At 42.7% G+C, this 21245-nt stretch overlaps 1 protein-coding gene across 8 annotated transcripts in view; it reads right to left on the bottom strand.

The window, feature by feature from the left end:
- Positions 1-2528: 2528 nt before the first annotated feature.
- The window catches only part of MBNL2 (muscleblind-like splicing regulator 2), a 72680-nt gene continuing 53963 nt past the window's right edge, over positions 2529-21245 (bottom strand). For 5 of the 8 annotated variants that reach the window (XM_010578281.1, XM_010578283.1, XM_010578286.1 and 2 more), the window contains 2 exons: positions 20715-20809; positions 2529-5493 (listed from right to left, as the gene is read on the bottom strand). In XM_010578281.1, coding sequence (XP_010576583.1) covers positions 5479-5493; positions 20715-20809 — 110 coding nt within the window. In that variant the 3' untranslated portion in view covers positions 2529-5478. The remainder of the gene's footprint in view (positions 5494-20714; positions 20810-21245) is intronic. The other 3 variants (XM_010578285.1, XM_010578287.1, XM_010578282.1) reach the window with 1 other exon arrangement.

Below are 21245 nucleotides of genomic sequence, written 5' to 3'. Positions count from 1 at the left end.
GTTACGATTGACAGTCCCTTGTGAAAACAGGTGGGATTCATGGACTGAACTCATCTGAGGTGTTGTAGAGTATCTGAGACACCTGCATGGGGCTGGCAGACTTCGGATATCCATCCAGACCTGTCCTCCTCCACAGCAGCAGCTTTAGGCCAAGCGGGTACCCTGCAGTGTCTGAAATGATACTTGACAGCTACAGAGAGAGAAAGCAGAATCCCACCCTAACAGCTTTCCAAGTGTGAAAAACTTGCTTGCTCGCAGTCCTGAGCCGTGCCGTCAGCTACCAGCTTTAGCATCTCCAAATGCACTCCGCTGGCATTCAAGTGTGGCGACTACAACCATAAAACAAGGAAATAAAAGCATTTCCTCCCTCTACCCCTCCGTGAAAAGGAGAGGCGTTCGTGGCTGTTCCTACAAGGTGAACCTTACACTGTTGCGGTCACCCTCGTCACCACCACGTCCCGGCACCTCTGGTCCGGTGACCCACTGAGGAACCACCCACCACGCCGGCTACACCCGGACTGTTTTCTGACGATTAGGCTAAGGAGGACACTCACCAGAATTTGTTTTCCTTAAAAGTAGCATCCAGATCCAGCGCTTTGAAGATGAGAGGAGCAGGGCGTCGTTCCTGTAGTGATTTTCCTAAATCATAAAGCCCAAGTGTATTTTCCTCACTCTGTAAGGAGCTTTGGTGGAAATAATGCAACTGCAACACAACATTGCATAAACAGCTCACACCATTATCTTCCTTTCACATTTCTTGGTGGGTTTTTTCCCCTGCTACAGGAGAAGGTATTTTTGTGTAATGACACACATAATTCATTTTCTACAATTTCTAAGGTTTCTAGAATTACAGAATTAGAAGAATAAGAATTTAAAAGATGCTTCTGCAATTTCTTTTTTTCACAGATAATCTAACTATTTCTTCTATACCTATCACTATTTGCTCGCATGCATTATATACCAGCAATATTAACTGCTTTAATGCAACAGCTGAGACGGTATTGCCCTCACACACCCACCCACTCCAGCAATAAAAATCATTTTGTCCCGAGAAAAAACCCTCCAGAACTGTCAATAAGATGACATTAAAAAGGCAGGTTACTTGACAAAAGCCTTGGCTAAAGAAATGATCGCAGGCATGAAAAGCGTGGTCTGTGTATGATCAGATGCGAAGGAAGGTTTTCAGCAATTCCAGGCAAGGCGTTTTTGAGGGTCCCACGAATTCATACAATAAATGCCACTAGCCGAAGACTCAATGCCCACACCGTCAAGCAGCCTTGCCCACAAGTCCTTTTTTCCATCATCACCCACAGTACAGAAACGTTGGCTTGCTCCTAGGCTCTCTTCTGGAGTGAAACAACTCTTCCTCAAACAAAACCCAGCTGCTGTTTCAGTAATTTGCTCAACAGACACTCCCAAAATACAGCACAGACAAGGCTGAACCAGTTTTGGCTTCCTTCACTGTATACAAACACGCAAAGCTATCCCAGCAGGCTCTAACCCCTCAAATGTCACATCCCCTTTTGTTTCATGCTATTAATTCCAGTGGGCTGCAAAAAAACCCCAGCCCTCAGATTACTTCAGACCTTTGAACTGAAAACCAAGCAAAACATACCGAAAATAATAATAATGACGCCTTATGGTCATGGGCTACACCATGTGGGGGCCAGAAGAGATACGCTTGCTCCCTGCGGGGGGACACTGTCCGTCCCTCAGGACACATGTGGCGGTGGGAATACCAAAGGTTTCCAAAGCCACTTCTCTACAAGTATCTCACTTCGTTTTGGAAGCACTGACAGGACCTGACAGGGGTACGCCCCGTGCAGAGGCATAGGAGGATCATGGGTTTGGTGCGGCTCCCGAAAGCTCATGGCTCCCACGAGCGCTTCTCCGCTGCCGAGAAAGTGCCAAAGTTGACAAGAAACAAAGCACCTTCCAGGCACGAACATCGACGCGTCCCGACCCTTCTTGGCAGCTGACAACTGTCCAGGGTAGGGTTTAACACGAGAAAGTGCGAACAGAGAGGGTTTCTGCTCCCGAAGCATTAGTTTAATTTGAATTGTTTGCTGCTTCTGCTCTACGATGCCTTCGCAGCCCTCTAACGTTCTGGACCTTCTCTCTCCCTGCAAGTCATCCCCGTATCTCCTCTCCATCCCACACGCTCGCTCTCGGCGGGCTCCTGCCCCAGTACGTTTGTGACGCATCCAAATCGACTGGTTGACTGGGTGGTTTTCCACGTCACTCGTGACCTCGGACCTGCAGGAATTCTATTTCCTTTCATTAAAGCATTTAAAAAAACAGATCGGAGAAGATGGTGTGAAGAAACCTCAGAGCTGCGTGCGTCCCGCACCCGGGGGTTGCACTGAAGGGTTTGTTACTTGAACACGCAATTAAGGAAAAAACAAAACAAAACACCAAAACAAAACATATACTTTTTAAAGACTCCTCCGCTTCCTTTTGGCTGTTTTTGTTACCCTAGGCCCCTCTCCCCAGAGCCGCGCCACAAGAAAGGATCGCCCCGACTCCGCTCTCATTTTAAAATGCTTCTTTTTATTTCAGTGGTTGTACATTGGGTGAATGAATTTAACGTCACAACAGAAATAGAATGGCTATTTAACAGACCACTAGTCGTTATATGCGGAAAAAGAGTGAATGGAGGGGTTTCTTTTAACTGTTACCGAAATATTCATCGTACGCGTCGTCAATTATGCTGGATGAGAGAGGCAAACAAAAAGGTATTTTGGTGAAGTGCTGTATCCTTTGAAGAAAATAAACACTGAGACATCTCAAGTCACTTGAAACCATGTCTCGGCTACAGTATTCACTGTCTCTGTGTTGGCCCATCTCATGGTTCTTTTAGGGGGGTTTATTTGTTGGGTTTTTTTTAATTAAACAAAGCATTTAAAATTTAATCATTTTCATTAGACCTTTTTTCTTTTTTAAAATATAAACAAAGTTTTGGCAAATAATATTTATACAGAAAAATAGTTTTAGATCTTCCCAAATTTTGAAATAGTCTATAAAATTACTTTATAAATAAATAAAATGCAGAATCTGTTGTACACGTATTTGCACATCTCTGTAATTGCCTCCTTACTGTTAGCATAGGTTTGTACTTGTACAGTTTTCAGGAATATTACAAAGTCATAAAGTCGGAAAGTGGATCTCTTATTAAAAATACATTTTCTCTTTTTGTCTGTCAGTTTATCTGGATGAAAGACCTGATGTATCTGAAGCTTCGTCATCCATGGGCAAAAAATAGTAGTATTGGATTAATTGTAAAAAACATAGAATAACAGTTATTTCGAAACATAAAAAGTTCACACAGAACAATGTCTTGAAGAGTTATCTACATAAAATATTTAAACAACATGGATAATTTACCATTTAGTATTATACAATAAGCTACCCAAATGCCTAAATTAACTATTATAAAAAAATAAAAACAACTTTGACAGATATAGGCAAGTTGCAGTGTCAACTACCTAGTTATAATGACTGAGAAAGTCTACAAATATTAGTGTTTTAATAGTATATAATGGTGATACCTTAACTGCTAAGTAACAAGTTAAGATACATTATTTTTCCACAAATTAAAACTAACGCAACGTTACAAGCACTATGTTAATTTTACAATCGAATCGTGATTTTTTTTTTCTTTCGGATGATCAAATCTCCAGCTTTATATATAAATAGATAGTAATTAGACATCGGACAAACAAGATTTAGCCTGGAAAATAATTTCCTAGACAAATAATTATATGGTTAGTGCCTTCAGTCGTTCAGAACAGGCAGTGCTGCCAAAGTTTAAAATAGTTTACAATCAATCTGAAGAGGTTAAGTTAAAATACTGCAATCACTAATAATGTCCACATAGAAAACTTATGCTGCAAACAATTATACATAATATCCACTTATAACAGCTGTCTTGTTTTTTTAAACAATAATTTAAAAACTATGTCATTTATGTGATACATGTGCAACATATAAAATGTGAAATATGAAATATTTGGTACAATAGTGCTTGAAACAAATCTCAAATCAAACAAATGAAATTTTAATTATACATATATAATTACCTTGTAAATCAACAAAGTATTTAAAAAAGTAAACAACATTAAAATCTGCTTCATCCATATATATGCATGTATGTATATATAACATGTATATAATTGTATTAAAGATATCTTCATACTTTTGTGACATAAAATATGTTTTTAAAGAAAAACAATTAAAAGAACTAATTTTTTTCTCCACTCTAATCTGGTTACAATCTTACAATCCAATTAAAAAAATGCAAATACAGTAATGATTTATTAAACTGAATCTCATTCTACATTCTTAGCGTTCAGTTAATAGTCTAGATTAAAGTCACCTATGAAGTTTCAGTGACTCAACTGAATTTTAATTAAATTAAGAGTATCATACAAATCTCTTCATCTACAGCCTTCTTTTTCACCTTGTCTTTTGTTAGTTTGGTCTTTTTTGTTTGTTTGTTTGATTTTACACTTCTAGAACTTACTTCTTAACAGCTTGGATCTTTTTGGTAACCTGACTATGAGTTTGAAAGATTATTTGCTTCCGGTGAGATTTGATGGTTGGCATCAGGCTCACTTTCATCAAGTCTGATGTGACAAAATTTAGGCACTTCTGCAAAGTCTTTTTTTAAAAACATTATAAATATACTCGTAAAATAATATTCTCAAGACTTTGTTCTTTTGGGGATTGAAAGGGGTATGAAGTTCATACTGTGCAAAATTTTAAAATTTTCTTCTGCTATTCTGCTATGATTCAAATGCAACTTCTCCATACAAGTCAAACACCAACCATGTGCATCTAAAGAATTTGTGCTTTACTTTGGACTTCTGGCTAAAAATATTCAGATTGGCAGGGTGATGTGCAGGACACTGGGCTGCGTTTCACTTCCTCTCTCTTGGAATCAACTCTCTAGGGGAGCAAAACCAAGATTTTTTTTTTTTTTTTTTTAACCGAGAAGAAAAACCCCAATCATAGTTTGGGTGAAAATTAAACCTGCAACTGGGATAAGTTTTTAGCCAATACAACTTAATTATTGCTGAGCTCGAAAGATTCATAAACACTGAATCTCATGAGACTAACTTAACTGGACCATTTCCGTTAGGTATAGTTATGGAGAAAAGACAATATTTGCAAGAATTAAACTATGCTTAGAAAATCTTTAAAACTAAATGTTACCCTTTATGTCTTGAAACATCACAGCTGGTATCAGGTAGTTAACTATTTTAGGTTGGAGTATAGTAAGCATACCATATTTAATATTCATATATGACATAGCAGCACTAGCTTTTTCGAGTTTGTGATTTGTCCGTAAGAACAAATTCTTGACTTAGCATGCAGTTTGTGGCAACTCTAGAGAGGAGGAGACGGGGTAGTATGTACAGTAGCCGTGCTTGGCCGTCCGCAGGGAGGCTTCGTGACACTCCGTTCCGCTCCTGCCGGCTATTTCAGGATTATCTGTTAAGAGAAAGGAAAGCGTGATCGCGCTTTTAGGTGACGCGGGGAGAGCAGTTTGCCCAGGCGGCCGGCGCTGGACTAACTAAGCTCCGGTGCAGCTCGTAGGGGACAGCATCCCGTAGGGGACAGCATCCCGTATATCCCCACGCTGCCCCGGGAGGCGTTTGCATTTCACAAACCTGGTGGTCTTCCTCCCGCACACACGTCCTCACGTGCATGAGAACATGCAGAGGGGGGGTATTTTATGTGTTAAAATACCGGAGATGGCACCGAAGCCACGAAGGAAGGGCCTGGCCGTCGGCGGGGTAAGCACCCTCATCGCCCCGGGGGGCTGTCAGCGGAGGGGGAAGCAGCCTCGCACCTCCCGAGGAAGCTCAAAAGCGCATCGGTGCCTGGTGCGATGCTCCAGCTCCCACCCTGTTCCCACAAAATCAGGAACGACCAGGGGAAACGGTGGAGGCAGGGCCCCTCGCCACTAACAAGCAAAAAGATGTAGTGGGCTGGGTGTTTTCAAGAAGCTCAAGTGTCTTTTAAATGCGCTTCTAGCAGCTGCTTGTTTCCTAAAAAAAATTATCTGCAGGTCAGCGAACTTGAGAGGTTTTTTCACGCTTCCTTATGTCAGGAGATCCAGGGGGATGATGATAATGGTACCTCTGCGTGCCTAGCTACTCACTAACCTTGCTGCTTTACCTCCGCGCTGTCTCAAACTGAGGGTGAAGCAACCGTTTTACAGATGCAAACTCTCGCGCTTCCAATACGGTGAAGGTTAAATGCACCACGTGCCCAGCAACCGACTCAACCTGCTCACAGTATTGGAAAACAGTCCAGATTTCCATCCCCTGCCTGAAATGGCTGTCAGTGGAAGCGATGTCAAAAGCTAGGGGTGTGATATTTTATCACGCCACTGCTAATCTGTGCACCAGACTTGAGCACAAGTCAAGGAATTAGAGTGCATCGCCTGTTCTTCCTGCTTAATTTGGCACTTGACGTATTTTTAAACTGTATTTTTGGGTGGTATGCAAGACAGTCATGACAGCACATTGACCTACTTGTGTATTACTAGACTGCTGCTTAATGCAATATTTATTTTAAAAGGAGAAGAAAAAAAAGTGTTTTGAAAATAACTTCAGCAACATACTACCTCTGACATACAGATTGCCAAAAAGAAACACGCTCGCCTCTGCGTGGAAGGCGCTTGTTCTAGTCCCCTGCCCAGTCCCATTTTAACACACCTCACAACCGTACCTGCCTTGCTCTCTGCATGCACCGACCAGCTCCCTGACCCCACCTCACTTGCCAGCGTGCCAAAAAGTCACCTTTGACTACCATCAGCACTGAAAATCTGGTGACACGCGAGGCCCCATTGTAACGACACTGTACAAACACCTGCTGCTCCAAAGGGCTTAACATCTAAATACATCATACATACAACAAGGACATATATTTTTAATGAACTTCCACCCATTGTGAGTTTGTTAGCTTATCGCCTATCTTCTGTTTCCTATTGAAATAACAAAGAAATACCTTTGCTGAAGTTATAAAGCCCTGCCTGTGATAACCCTGGTCCATCTACAGCACGGTGACTTGACAGTACATATGAAGAATGTAGCTGGGCTGAAAATAAGAAGTGACCGAGATTATCAGCACTGATATATTTAGCATGTTACAACCCAACATGTCAATGTAATTAATAAAGCAGCTTTAGCTATACTGCGTTAGCCATAATCACGGAAGTGTATTTAAGGGTTCCTAAGGTCTGATTTAATGGGACACAACCTGAAATCTACTCAGTGTAAGAAAACCAGAATTTCAGACACTGCAGCTGCCTACATCGCCTGCCAACTTTTGAGGGGATAAACTTGCATTCTCCTGTAGCTTTCTTCTCCCCGTACAGGGAGACGGATCACTGCCCCTCATGCCGAGACATCCTAAAAGGTCAGACAGCCCTACAAGACTGATGCTCCCAATTCCCCCAAAACGTGCGACAGAGAAGGCAGGCGGCCTAATCTCAGGCTGCTTCTTGGCAAAAGGGTAGGACTATCCCCAGTGCTTCGACTAACCCAAGGGCAAGTCACCCTGCCGCCGGCCAGGCAGGATGGAGGGGTCCTGGGCGGCGTGGAAGAGCAGGGACCCCTTCTTTGTCCCGCTCCGGCGAGCAGCAGAGCCCAGGTGAGGACCTCCACCGCCCCGGCCCCGTTCCTGCTGTTTCTCCTCTCGTTTTTCCCCTCCTCTCGCAACTCAGGAAGGCGAAGACAATGCGAACGCTTTCCTTTTGTGCACCAGCACGTCCTGTTTACGCTTCTCCCGCTGCCGGCGGCCGCGGAGCCGGACTGCGCCCACCACGTCGTCCTCGCCGCGCCGCCACTCGTGCCAGGCACGCAACTAGGGCATGTGGCACCCCGGCTATTTCTAGTACACGTAGGGGTCCTTCTAAGGAAAAAAAAAACCCAAACTCTCAAGTCTCTCCTTCAGAACAAGCTTCTCCAGTGCGAAGATGCAGAACTGAGGAGCTACGTTTTTTTTTTTAACCTTAGCCACAAAGTGCAAAACATATCCCGTAGTCTTTAATTATATGTTCACACCCTATTTCTCAAAAGATATCACAACTCTGCCATAGCTACATACACATGTACCAGCTTCTGCAACTGTTTGTTTCACTGTGTCTGACAGAGAGAAACATAAAATGCTGAACTACTTTGCATGGAAAACACACTGTGAAGCTCTTCTGTTTAATCTACAAACAAAGTAATAAACTGTGATGGAAGACGGAGGCTATCTAAGTCTGCATCGCTGCTAATTGCTCCATGGCCTGCATGCTGAAAAAGGAGCAGCTGTGCAGAACATACCGACGAAGGAACATCCCTGCAAACACTTACGACAGAGTCTGCGCTCCCTCGTTACTTGTACATAGGTCCAACAACCTTCATGTTCACTACTGTTTGAAGAATTACATCTCAAGTGTACGTATATATGACTTCTCGTATTTGCAGTGGTACTATTACATCGTTATACTTCGCAGCAACTTGATACAATGTACTGACGCTTTTACGGTAGTGTATATATAAGCATAAAAAACCTGAAAAATAAGACTCTACAATGAGTGTGCATTGTCCCACGTACAAAGGTCTACAGGTCAAGCACGGGAAAGCGCTTTCTCATGCTCTGCGTGGGTAAGATCCACAGGTGTGGATACAGACGTGCCAGAACACACACCTGCTGCTGCTGCAGTAAGAGATCTAATACGAACACTATTTCTAGCATAACCAGAATGGCCTGGCACTTACAGTCTGGGGTAGTAATGCACGGAAGATTTAATAACAGCAAAGGGTGGTTTTTTGGAGGCAATCACAGACAGAGGTACCCTCTCCATTGCCTTCTTCCTTGGTACCCGTTTGAAGTGCCAGAAAGCTGGCTACCTTTCAGACTAAAATCACTGAAATTGTGCCAATGTTAGTTACTAGACCTCACTGAAATTAGTAATACACAGTGAACCTAAATTTCTGCAAACTACGTTCTAACCGCCAAGAAGCATTTGCTTTTCCAAATTTTCCAGCTCTCTAGAGGTGACATTTTCAGCTCCCAAATGCCAAGACTGTCTCTCTTTTCTATCAGAGCACGGCTCTTTTAGACCTTTACCTTCAGGACCTCTGACTGACCACAGTGGTCATTAAGGGCCCCGTGCAACATAGAATATCCCTAAATTCAGCCAGAGTTGCTCCTAATGGTGATACCGTTCTGCAGCGTCATCCACAGGAATGACAACCAAGAGAGACGTTACTGCCAATGGTTTCAGCTTCTCACCGAACTACCAACGCGTGGTACGCAGCAGACAAATCGACATCAGCCTGGGATTTCCTCAGACCCAGCAAAGGCAGCTGTGCTCGGTTATTGTCTCAAGACTTAAAAAGTAAAATTGAGAATCTCTTTTAAATTGAGGTGGAAATTCCACCTTTGTGAACTCTTCACTGACACCCAGGTTACTATGTGCACTGCTTTACCTGACAGAGTTCACAGAATTAACCAAATTACCTAGAACCATGACTGGGTACTAGGAATTTCAAGAACACCGTTTGGCTTGAGTTTTTCTGTTTTGAAGCTACAACTCATAAAGCTTCTTTATTCTCTCTGTGTCAAATTCTGTTTCCAGTCCCAGATTTATTATACAACGATGAATACAGAAAATTTACCATTCTGCATGAATTCAGTGTACATGAACTCTTGTTCAACTAAAGACCTGTCACAGTGGATCAGCTGGAAAACATGACTTTGCATCTACGTCTGACATTTTTCTCTTTCAGAAGTTTTGAAATTATTTCTCCAAACCACACTTTGCTCTATAAGCATTAATACATTTTAAGGGGGCATTAAGATCATATTTGACCTCCCCATTGCAAAGCACTTATCCCTCCAAACATGAACTCATACGCAGTAAACATTTTAGACCGCTCAGCCTTTCATTTTAAAAGCAATGTAGAAATAGGAGTTTCTTGTAGGCAAGATTCATCTCAGATGATTTCAGACACGTACACCTCAGCTGGTCACCCTATTTTACATCTTACTAGCCTACCTCTGGCAACTTATTTTAGCATGAGACTGATTATCAACTCATGATGCTTTTTTCGCCTCCACCAAATGTAAGAGTCTGTGGCAAATAGTTCACACTGAGGTATTTAACTTTTAGACACCTGTGTCAGGACAGATGAATCCTACCACAGTGACATTTTCTGTTTTAATGTTTTTCACACGAGTAGCAGACTGGTCAGATACATCTAGGGTATACATTAAAAACGACAGATATTTTCAGACAGCCAACTCATATCAGGCTGTCTCATAACTTCGCCTGTTTTCTAAAAATAACACTAACACCAAGTATTTCTTCCCTTTGACATGAAACCCAAGACTATTTATATTTCTCCATGCCTTTGGGAAATGCCTCCATCTCTTTATTTTTCATTTTCTCTTAGAATGCTCTTCTGTGGCATGCACCTTGTTCTTTTTCTTCAAAATGAAACAGTCTTTTTTTTTTTTTTAATCAGAAGTGGAAAAGGATGAGTAAATATTCAGACATTTACTGAGAGTAATCACTATCACATCAGTTGCGCTTGGTCTTACTTAATTTTTACACAGCCTTACAGATGGACTATTTCACCTCCTATTTCTCCACGGCTTCGGCAGCAGCACCTCCCCGGAGCACCAACCTGAGCTTTCCAGTCCCCCACCCCAGGACTCCCGCCGACATTCCCCCAAGGGATGGGATTTGCCCCTGTCCTCAGCTGGCTAACAGCTGAGCCAGCTCCACCTCTCACTTGCATTAAAAGCCGCCTGCCCACTCCCAGCGCCCAGGGCGGAAAGATGCTCGGGTACCCACGCCTCATCTCTCCCACCTTAGCTGTGGTCCTGCCCTCTTTCCTGGTCCTGCCCCGGCTGTAATCCCCCGCTGGAAGTCCCTCCTGACCTACTGTCTGCGCTACATCGCAGGTCTCGTCACGGCTGCAAGAGCCTCCCTTCTTCGTCTCTACCGAGTAAGTTTGCCTGCCTCCCTCATTTGTCCCTTTCCGCTTTCAAAATTCACGGTCACCAGTTGGTACCCCTGTAGAACTAGTGTCAGACTAGCATCTTTCTACAGGGCCGTCTGCAAACACTGAAAAGAAAAAAAAAAAGAATAAACGTATCCCCAGACAAAACCTGAAGGAACTACCAATAGGGTTGGAGGGACCTGCTGAAAGCAATTTGTTACCTCTGCTACCACTGCCGAACACTTCATCACTTCTCACAAACACACGGAGCTCCACCTTGCGTCGCTGGCTTCTTCCCTTTGCTACTCCTCCTCCCTTCATGGCCAGAAACCTCATTCTCATTTCCAGCATATTATGATTTAATGTATATGTGCTTCGTTTTTCTCACTAACTGTGGACCTCTCCTCAATTCAGGGGTGAAGGAGGATTTTTATCTTATTGCTTCTCCATTAACCCAATGCTTCCCCAATACATTTGCCTACTTTGCTCATTGATAAGATGACCCCTGATTTGCATACAAAGGGTGAGATGTCTAGGCCACAGATGATCTCCTTGGTTGCCTGCCCATACGGTGACTAATACCGGGGGCATCAGGTGTTTCCTGAGGGGTGGAGGTCCTACTAGCTTGGCTTTCTCACAGCCCATCCCCTGACGTGGTAATTTTGGTGCCATGCTCCATCCTCTCTTTTCTTCCCTAAATCTGAGCGTGCGCAGTTCTGCCTGTCCCATATGTTGATAATACGCCTCTGGAAATGGCTGAGGGTCGGAATGTCCATGCTGATGTGGACACATCTGCTAGCACATTTTCATTCCATCAGGCACAAGCTGTTGGCCATCAGGGTGTCATAAAGCTGACAAAGACTTTGTCTGGATCCAGCTCTTCCTGATGATCTAAAGAAAAGATCAAGGCAACTACTGCATCCCAAAGGGCTCAAGGGTTCAACAGCATCATTCTTCTCATTTAATATTCACAAGGTCCTGAAAGAGAGTCCAAAGCCACTTGTGCTGCCAACTCCTTAGCATGCTTATGAGCTTCAATAGGTATTTACTCAAGTAATAATGTATAATATTTAAGTTCAACTTAATAGGTATTTACTCACTCTGAAGAAACAGGAGTAGTTGTTTTAAAAATGAAAGCCATCCACCTTTATTTATTCCTCTTTAAAGTAATAAATAATGCAGTACTAAAAATTTATCATAACATACTCTAATACATTCTACCAAAACCTATTTTTAACTAATTGCACAGGCAGCAGACAGACTACAGAGAAATGAGAAAACCACTGCTGTAGTATTTTAGGAGCAATCATACAGCAATTGTTTTGAATAGCCACTCAATTTTACCTTTTAGCAGGTCTGAGCTACTGCAATCATCTGTGTTTTTCGCTTCCTACTTTCAGGTCATTTTCCTTCTCTTCTTGAATTTTAGAAACCGCCAGAATAGGCTTATGCAGAGGAACTGAGAGCACAAAGGAGTGAAAGGCCAAGCGCAAGTTGTGCATTACCTGTGAAAGTGCCCATATTCCTCTTGTAGGGGTGTTACTTCTCCAACCCTGCATTTTCTTAGGTCCTCACCTAGCTTTTTTTTTTTTTAACAAAACCTGCTTTATATTTTCCTCTTACACATCATGCATGCCCAAATCATGCAAGACGAGGCTGCCACTACGCGCATGGCATCCCTCTTAGGCAAACACGGCCACTGCACGCAGAGCACGGCTAGCGCTTACGCTGCGACCACGCTCTGAAACCCCTCCTCTCCCAAAACCTGGCGCTCTAGTTCAGACTCCCTTCCAAGCAAGAGATGGTCCACTGCAACACCCAGAACTAAACTCAAACCAGGAAAGGTACCAAACTTACGTTCATCGAGGTTACTCATCAGACACCACACTTACAACACTTGGGTCAGTGTTATAAAACTCACTATACTTCCAACTTCTCTGAGGAAATCTTAATGTTCCTGACTTTTGACTGCTTACCGCTTCCTTAATTTTCTTCTTGTCTGAATACTCTCACATAAACAGACATACATACTATCGTGTGTCACTGCAGATAATATTGCGCTAAAAATGAAGTCAGTCAAAGTTAACAAATCTCTGCCTCAAGCTGAAAGTCACGACAGGTACAACAAGCAAACAAATAAATAAATAAATAGATGTTTCCACTGCTGTTACGTGGGCAGCCTCCTGCACGCTCAAAGCCGAAGACTGGCATTTCTGGTGGGCAATAAATCATACACTGAGATAAAAATATGATATTCGTTTAATTCAAGGGAAAACAGTTGGAGCAGCTAGGGATGTCCAGATGCAATTATTTCAAAGAACAGAATCCCAAACAAGTACATCTGCAGCTCTGCTCTGCACTGCAATGTGTTGTTAAAATTTTATGACGGAAAAAACCAGACTCACATGAGCTGTGCGTACATGCTAAGCACAATGAAACAAACTCATTTTTCCCCAAATGCCTACAATATGAGCTGACCTCAGAAAAATTTTCCTATGTTTAAATAATAAATATATGCCCCAAAAGACTTTTACTCAACTTGTCAAAGTATAATTTGTTGAATAATTAAAAGCAAGAACACAAAAGGAAGTTATCATATCAAACATAAATATATTTTTTTAATTGCAATGACATGAAAGCTCAACCTGTCTATAACAGGAAAGGAAATATGTCTTGATTTTTGTTATATAAAAGAAATAGAGCGTTTGCCTTTGCTTACTGCTCACATTATGTGATAGTGCCATCTAGCCGGCTATCGGAGGAAGTCAGGTTTCAGTCCTCTACAGGGGCAGGGGGGTGTGAGGGGAGAATTTCTAAAAAAAACCCAAAAAACCCCAAAACACAGATTTTCCGCTTCTTCTAAAACTCTGTATGCAAGCCTGCCAGAAGTCTTCATCATCTACACAGAAACAACACGCTATCTTAAGAGACCAAAAGATGTTACTAAAAGTAAAACAAAGACTTGGTTAAAGTTTGCATGAGATAGAGTTCCTTTACATTTCCCAGGGTAATCTTTTGGCTCTGCTTCCTTGCTGCCTTACGGTTTAAGAAAAAGAAGTTTTGCCATGTCTTCTGTAACGTCAGTTGTTTCAAGGCAATTCAAAGGGTCTTTTCTTGACACTGCTTGAGATTTGTTGTGGGCTTTAACATTGGAAACTCTCACTTCTTGAGCCTGTAAACTGTTAATTCTGAAAGTTACAGCTACTTATATGTAACTCGGTGTCTTCAGACACGGTAACTTGACTGAATTGAGGTTTGCGATTCTTGGGTGTCTAGCATGAAAGAGGCAGCAAGTGGTTTAAGTTTGCCTTTCCTACAGTGACAAGCTGTTGCTATTCAAATACCTTCTCTAGAGAAATGACTCTTTATGATCAAGGATCGTTTAGGTTAGTTTTTCCAGCCTGGTGCAGGTACAAGGCGAGATGCCCAGTCCTGCAATCCCAGATGCCAAGGCTCGCCGGCACCTCTACGTGGAGCAGCGTGGCACCGTACGTGGGCTCGCTAGATGCCCAACACTGTTCTGCTCAGGGCTCGCTCCCTGCAAGCATCCCCTCTGATGACGTGTCTGAAAAAAGAAACTGTTCCTCTGTCCCCTTTTTTTGATTTTTTTCATGTCAGATTCAAATCGCCCTTTCTGTTGTTAGAACAGAATTTCCTACAGCAGTATTTAACTTGGGACTTTATGGAATTTTTAGACCAAGACTTTCAGTCAAAAAACCCCACAGAAATTGTTTAGATACTTATTATTCACAGCAGAAGCGCTTTCCTACCTGTTCCTCCATTCCCTTAGAAACTGCAACTAAAGCTTTTCAAATCACTAACAAGAATTTTGGATAGGCTTTTATTTGTAACATTGTTGTATTCTGGCACTAAAGATGTAAATAACATTTGTTTCCCCTTCCCACCTTCCTTCTCAAAAGCTTGCTTTCAACCAACAAAAAAGGCCGTTTCCTATTACCTTCCAGATTTTTCAATTAATTTTCTTGGTATATTGCTACTTTTCTCCCCGTTTACAAATCCGGAAGGTTTCCACAAGGAAGACAGGGAACGTGAGACAGAAGAAGTCTGGTCAGCAGCACTGAGTTCAGCCCTCGGCTTCCCGGGCTTAGATGGGTAGACTGGAGAGGAAGCCCTTTTTGAGGACACCAAGGAATATTTGCAAGAGGGAGCAACTGGTGCTTCTGCTTTCTGCAGAAGGAGAAATTAGCTCGAGTAGGTGCCACAGGACATTTCGGTCTAAGGAGAATCTGCCTCCTTTGGGAGCGGCGGCTGCCTTTGCGGGCGCCTTGGCAAGGAGAAGCGCTCTGTTGCTGCACGTCCCGGCTCCGCTCCCTCCCGAGGGAGCTGCCACGCACGGAGTCTCAAATCCCCGTTGAACATTTGGCACGTTTGTATTTTACGTTAATGTCAACTACTTTTTGAATTCTGGGGCAAACGTTTTAATTGTCCTTTTGTTTGTGGCACTCAAATGTAACATAACTATTTTTATTTTCACTTCATTGTATTTTTACAGATTTTGACAAAACTGAAGGCTACTGAATGATTTCTTAATTAATATCTGCATAATTGCCACCTAATTTAGTGCGAACACTGATGCATAACTTCAGACAGCTGTGCTAGATAATCACAAGCCTTAGCATGAGACAGCCTGTTGATCTTATGCTTCTTTTCAGACATGGCCTATGAGTATTTCATTTTTCTGACATGCCTTTTAATTTTTCCTTCTTGGTTAAAGGTCATATAACCAGTAGAATAATGTTGCCACTAAATAACATCTTTAAGCAGCATTCTCTGTAATGCTATTTTTATACTGTCAGTCTTCGGCCCATTTTCACCGCTAGAGAAAATAAAGCCATGTACTGTTCTGTACTGAAGTAATGTGAGCAAGACTATTTTCTTTAAAATCATTTGGAATTTGGTAATTGCCCTGTAATAACCAAGAACTAAGGAAGCACCCACTGAGCTTGAGGACACAGATTAAGACACAGAAATCCCGGTGTCTCAACCTCCCGTCGCAGTCAGTGGGGTGATACAACCTAGTGAGGAAGCCAACGGAGCCTTCATGTGATCACCCACTGCAGGCTCAGGTCATTTGCTCACCAGGCTTGTAGGACCATTTGGGCTAAGGTCTCCTGCCCGTCATCCAGCTGCCAGTTCAGAAGTGTGCAGATTTGTCTGTAGGTCCTGTATTGCATCTACCAAGCTCGTCAAAATGTCTCGGATAACCTAGACATCCAAGGTTATCTTAGGGCAATCTTAAACGTCAGTAGACACATGTTTAGGCAACTGAACCAAGCCCTGCGTGACTTTTGAAGGATGAATCAGACTATTCTCCAGACTTCATCTGACTGTGCTAATAACCTTCACGGTCTACAATGGGTACTTCAACTGCTAGCTTGCATGTAGGCACCCACACTCAGACACCAACACTTAGGTGTCTTAATTTCAGGCTGAGTCCTTTTAATCCTTGTAGGACTCACCAATGCATATATGTAAATGAAGCAGTAGTAAGAAGAAATTCAAAGAAGTGAGAAGAAAATTTAAAGACATTTAGTAATTAGAAATTTAAAGCCCCCCAAAGCAGGTGTTGGCATTGTTCCAAATCAAAACTCAGTCCCAGAATTCAGAATAACACCTCTCTAAAATAACGTTAAGATAGATCATCCTCTGTGAAATCCTCTGGCTGCCTCTGAGTGAAGCTGAGCAGGTAACAGTTTCCTTGCTTGGTCGAGTACTGCTAGTCCACTAGCTACAGGAGTGGTAATTAAAAGCTTTGTTAAAGATCTCTGAAGTATATATTTACACACAGTTACCATATTAATATTTTAAATAAGATGTTTTACATACCTCTGCCCACATGCATGCACTAGAGGGAGCTAGGACCAAGCCCTCCGTATACATCCCTTAACGCTGCTTCTCACCGTCATTTCACACTACTTGGAATTTTGCTGGTTCCAACCTCCAAGAAAACGTTGTCAGCATTCCCAGACGACTGAACCTAAGTTCATGAAGGATCTAACCCTGAAGCGAGGTTAAGCAGCTGCAGCTTCCAGCCCCGCTCTGGTGGAACGGCTGGAGCAGTTGTGAAGGGGGGAAGAGGAGAAGGGGAAGGACCTCTCACCTCTGACCCGTCACGCTCCTGGACTCCTCACGTACCTTTGGAAGTCCACCTGCCTTTCACTGGCAATCCCAAGCTGAAGTGCCCACCTCCATACCCTCTCATCACAGCCTGGCAGCTAGGGTCAGTGGGGACAGCCCCTCACAAGATGTCCACACGCAGTGAACAAATGGCAACGCCACCAGCTCTTGTATTGGCCGAGTCACTTTTTAATCGGGATTTGTAAAACAGGGTTTGCTAAAGCACTTTTGCTGCATCCTGTTTTCATTGCACTGAGCAAAAGCGATTCTTCTCCCCTCTGAAGTACACTGCCAGAAAATTATTTTCGTTTTAAAACCTAACTTCTGTAAGTCAGGAAAAGCAAGAGACTTCCAAGTTTCCATATATTCTTAACTGGTGTCACCCTGCATGGAGGTCCTGTGGTATAGCCCTTAACCCTACACAATCTTCTCACATGCTTCGTGCCATACATTGAACACACAAGGTGCAGAGTTGCTGGCCAAGCATGACCAGCTGTGCACGCGTCAATGCAGGCACATTTTGAGCTGTTACTCATGTTATTGGCAGAAAGAAAGGACATACAGAAGACATGAGACATAGTTCATCTTTTTCCAAAATACAAGCTGACAGCACATACTAAATAATTTACTGGACCCAACAGAGTTGTTAGGTTTTTTTAGCCGTCAGCTGAGACTCTGTAACTTTTGGGATGTTGACTTTTCCTTCCACTGGTGCTTCAAGGACACCAGGATCATCACATTCAACCCATGGAAGTCCAGCAATCTTTCCCCAGGCCAGAATATTAAGCCAAATGATATTGAGCTGAATGATTAAGCCCTGCTCCAATTGTCTTTTCATGCCTGGCATTGTAAGGAGAAGCCATAGGAGCCAAAATGGGATGGGCTGAAGGCTGCAGGTTGATTAAAAAAGTGCAGTAGAGACACTGGAAAGAGGAAACCGTATCCCACAGATATGTAAAGCAGTGTGGCACAGACCAGGAAAGGAAATTTTATCTACATGGGAATAAAAAAGTCCTTTTCTGAAATACACAGGAGAGTTTAAATCCATAGAAGAGGACACAAACAAAGGACGTTATGACCATGAACCCAAGTTAATTACCTGCTTCTTCTGTGTTTCTTGGGCTAAAGAAATACTGAGACTTAGGACCACAGAGTTACTATGGGACCTTTCCCAGTGTTGTACCTTTGTCTCCGACTCTTAAGAGGTTGGAAATGAATAGCAAACTTAGAGATTTGCCTCTTAAAAAGAAGTAGCTACTACTACTTTCCTTACTTTCAAATACACAGTTTTCTACAGCAGCTTTTAAAGATTCGCGATGACTAAAACAAAGACAGGCGTGAGAAGAAAAAGACAGTGATGGCACACACTACAGAAGCCAACGAGAAAAGCTGCTGGGGTGGGAGTCATCTCCTCCACGTGCAGCGGTGCCGAGCTTTGGTTACGCACCTACGCTCCTTCCACAGGCAAGAGAAAGAGGCAGGACCCTAATGGCTGAAGTTAAACAAGTGGAAACCCATCCCCGTGTCAAACCACCCTTTAATTTCAGCATGGAGTTTTACGTATACACACACACAAGTATATAGCAAACTAAATAAATACAGACAGACACTTTTTACAACTCCTCTTATATTTAAAATGCTCTAATCCTCCAACGCAAATAAAATCAGTACTGGGAAAGGAGGGGCTCTCCCTGCTGACCTGCTAGATGTGAAAGCGCATTAAGGCACACCTCTGTCTCCCCAATGGCACTAGTTACACATATATTCCCATTAACTAAAAAAAAAAAAAAAAAGACTGCTTACTGGTCCTTTTGTAGGTGTACATGTATTTATTCTGCTTCAGCTACAGTCAGCCCCTCTGGTGCTCAGGAGTGCGGGTGGTGGGGCTGCCCCGGGTGTGTTCCCGTGCTGGAGAGGGTCCCCAGCTGACCCCCTCCCCAAACCGCCCCGTTTTCTCATAGTCCCTCGGCATCTTCAACTCCCTCTGTCACCACTTCGGGATCACAAAACTACACTGGATACCACCAAACGATTTTCTGCTGCAGACACTGTTCTGGGAAGGACAGTGGAATGCACCATTTGTCTGCTGCGGTTTCCTCCTCGTCCCAAGCATATTTTTCGTTAAAACAAGCTAGCTCTCAGAAAACAACGCACAAAACGACAACCCTCTTTTGGTGAAAATACTAGAAGCACAAACACCACAATGTTGGCAAACAAGCCTTTCAAAAAAAATATAGAAAACGGACTGGTTTGTGTTTCTTTAAGAAAGTAGGGTGTATTTCAGAGGTAGTATATTTTTCCTAAATTATTATAAATAAACTCTTGTGGCAACTTCTGTTTTTTTTTCCATGGGATACTTAAATAGTTTTGGACCGACAGTTAAAAAAAGATAAATCTGCTGGTATAACGTTATTAAGCAAAATATTTTCACTGATCTCTTTGTAATTCCTTGGCAGGTGGTGGGAAATGAATCCATGGGCAAACGTTTCTACTAGGTCTGCAACAGCTTGTTGGTCTGGCCAGGAGCAACACAAGGAAAGGTGACGGGGACATAGCCCTTCGCTTTCTCTTGGTGAGGAAATCTGCTTGCTTCCTCCTCAGTTTGACTTCTCAAAACCTGAGGGGAAACAGCTCTTGGGTGGAAGTGCCCCACCATGGTCCCAAAGGAACAGAAAAGCCAGAGCGACCCAACTGCTGGGCAAACTCCTCTCCTGGATGCCGGGCACATCGGGGTGGGAATCTCCACAGCCCCAGTGGAGGAGTCAAAGCCACGTGCTCTGAGCTGCAATAGATACGTCTTCCCTGGGAATCAAGTCCTACAGGAGGAGGGGGAAACCCCACCAAAATGAAAACTGCCATTAACATAACAAACCACAGAAGAAAAGGAGAAAGCATCATCTTTCCTAGCCTGCCTCTGCCAATAACCCTGGGGGTTCTTTGTAACAACGTCCTTCCTTAGGGAAATATAATTCCCAGGTTAGAGATACACTTTGAAACATAAAGCAGGCATAGTCATAAATATCTCAAGTGCTGTTTTGATCACTAGCATTTACAGGAAAGATTCAATTTTGTTTCTCTCTATTTTTTTTCTTTTTTCAGCTGCCTGGTCCCGCTTGTGATTTTAGACAGCTTCCATGCTTACAAATTAGTCACTTCCACACACGGCATGGAGAAGGCTACATTAACACACCTGAACGTTTGAAACCTGTGATGATCTTCCTCTTGAACTTAGGAGTTAATAATAGACTTTTTGTAAGTAGTTCAGTACTATGGTGACTCTAACTCCAGCTGGGTTAATTACACAATAATTAGGTACAAACATCGCAACACAAAACACAGCTACATCATTATTTGCAACAAATGTTAACTCTAAATAAGTGCAACCTGTCCCACAAACACTTGCTATAAACGACTTAAAAATAAAAGTAAAATTTGATGGGGTAAACACAGAAAAAAAAAAATTCTCCGGGAGAATTTTTTTTGTTAAAAAAAAAAAATTAAAATAAAAATCTCAGCACTCATTTAGAGTTCGGGATCTTGTGAAAGAAAGCTTTAAAAGGAGCAAACCTGATTTGCTGTGGCTGTTGCGGCGAAGGGAACACTTGTTGCAGGAGTTGTTGCTGCAGAGACAGTGGCGGCCGTAGCGTTGTGCATCATGGGTACTTTCAGGAGGGGAACCATGGAAGCAATGAACAGGAGGGTGCAGCATTATGGTAAGAGAAGTGGTATTTTTGGCATGGTGAATATCAAGAGCGGCAAGCCATCGTCATGGGTTAAACCGGCAGATGGCATGCAATCACAGTGCAAAGCGAGAAAGCGTGGCGGAGAAATAAAAAAAAAGGGAAAATAGCTTATTACAAGTACAATTAAAGGAAGGTTGTCAACACAATCGGCGATTCCCAGAAAAAAGAGCAAGGACCATTGAAAACATGGGTGTTATCTCTAAGAAGATGATTACTTGCGCAAACGAGGTCTCCACCAAAATAACCTGAGAATTATTACATGGACAATTTGTTTTCCCCCAGTATTGATATAAAGCACTCCAAAATAAAATTCTACTAAAAAAGAAATAATAAAAATACAGTGGTTTGCACTGGG

This window comes from Haliaeetus leucocephalus, unplaced genomic scaffold, assembly GCF_000737465.1.
Source record: "Haliaeetus leucocephalus isolate CR32 unplaced genomic scaffold, Haliaeetus_leucocephalus-4.0 Scaffold626, whole genome shotgun sequence".
Taxonomy (NCBI): Eukaryota; Metazoa; Chordata; class Aves; order Accipitriformes; family Accipitridae; genus Haliaeetus; species Haliaeetus leucocephalus.
This window is presented reverse-complemented; position numbering and strand designations above follow the sequence as displayed.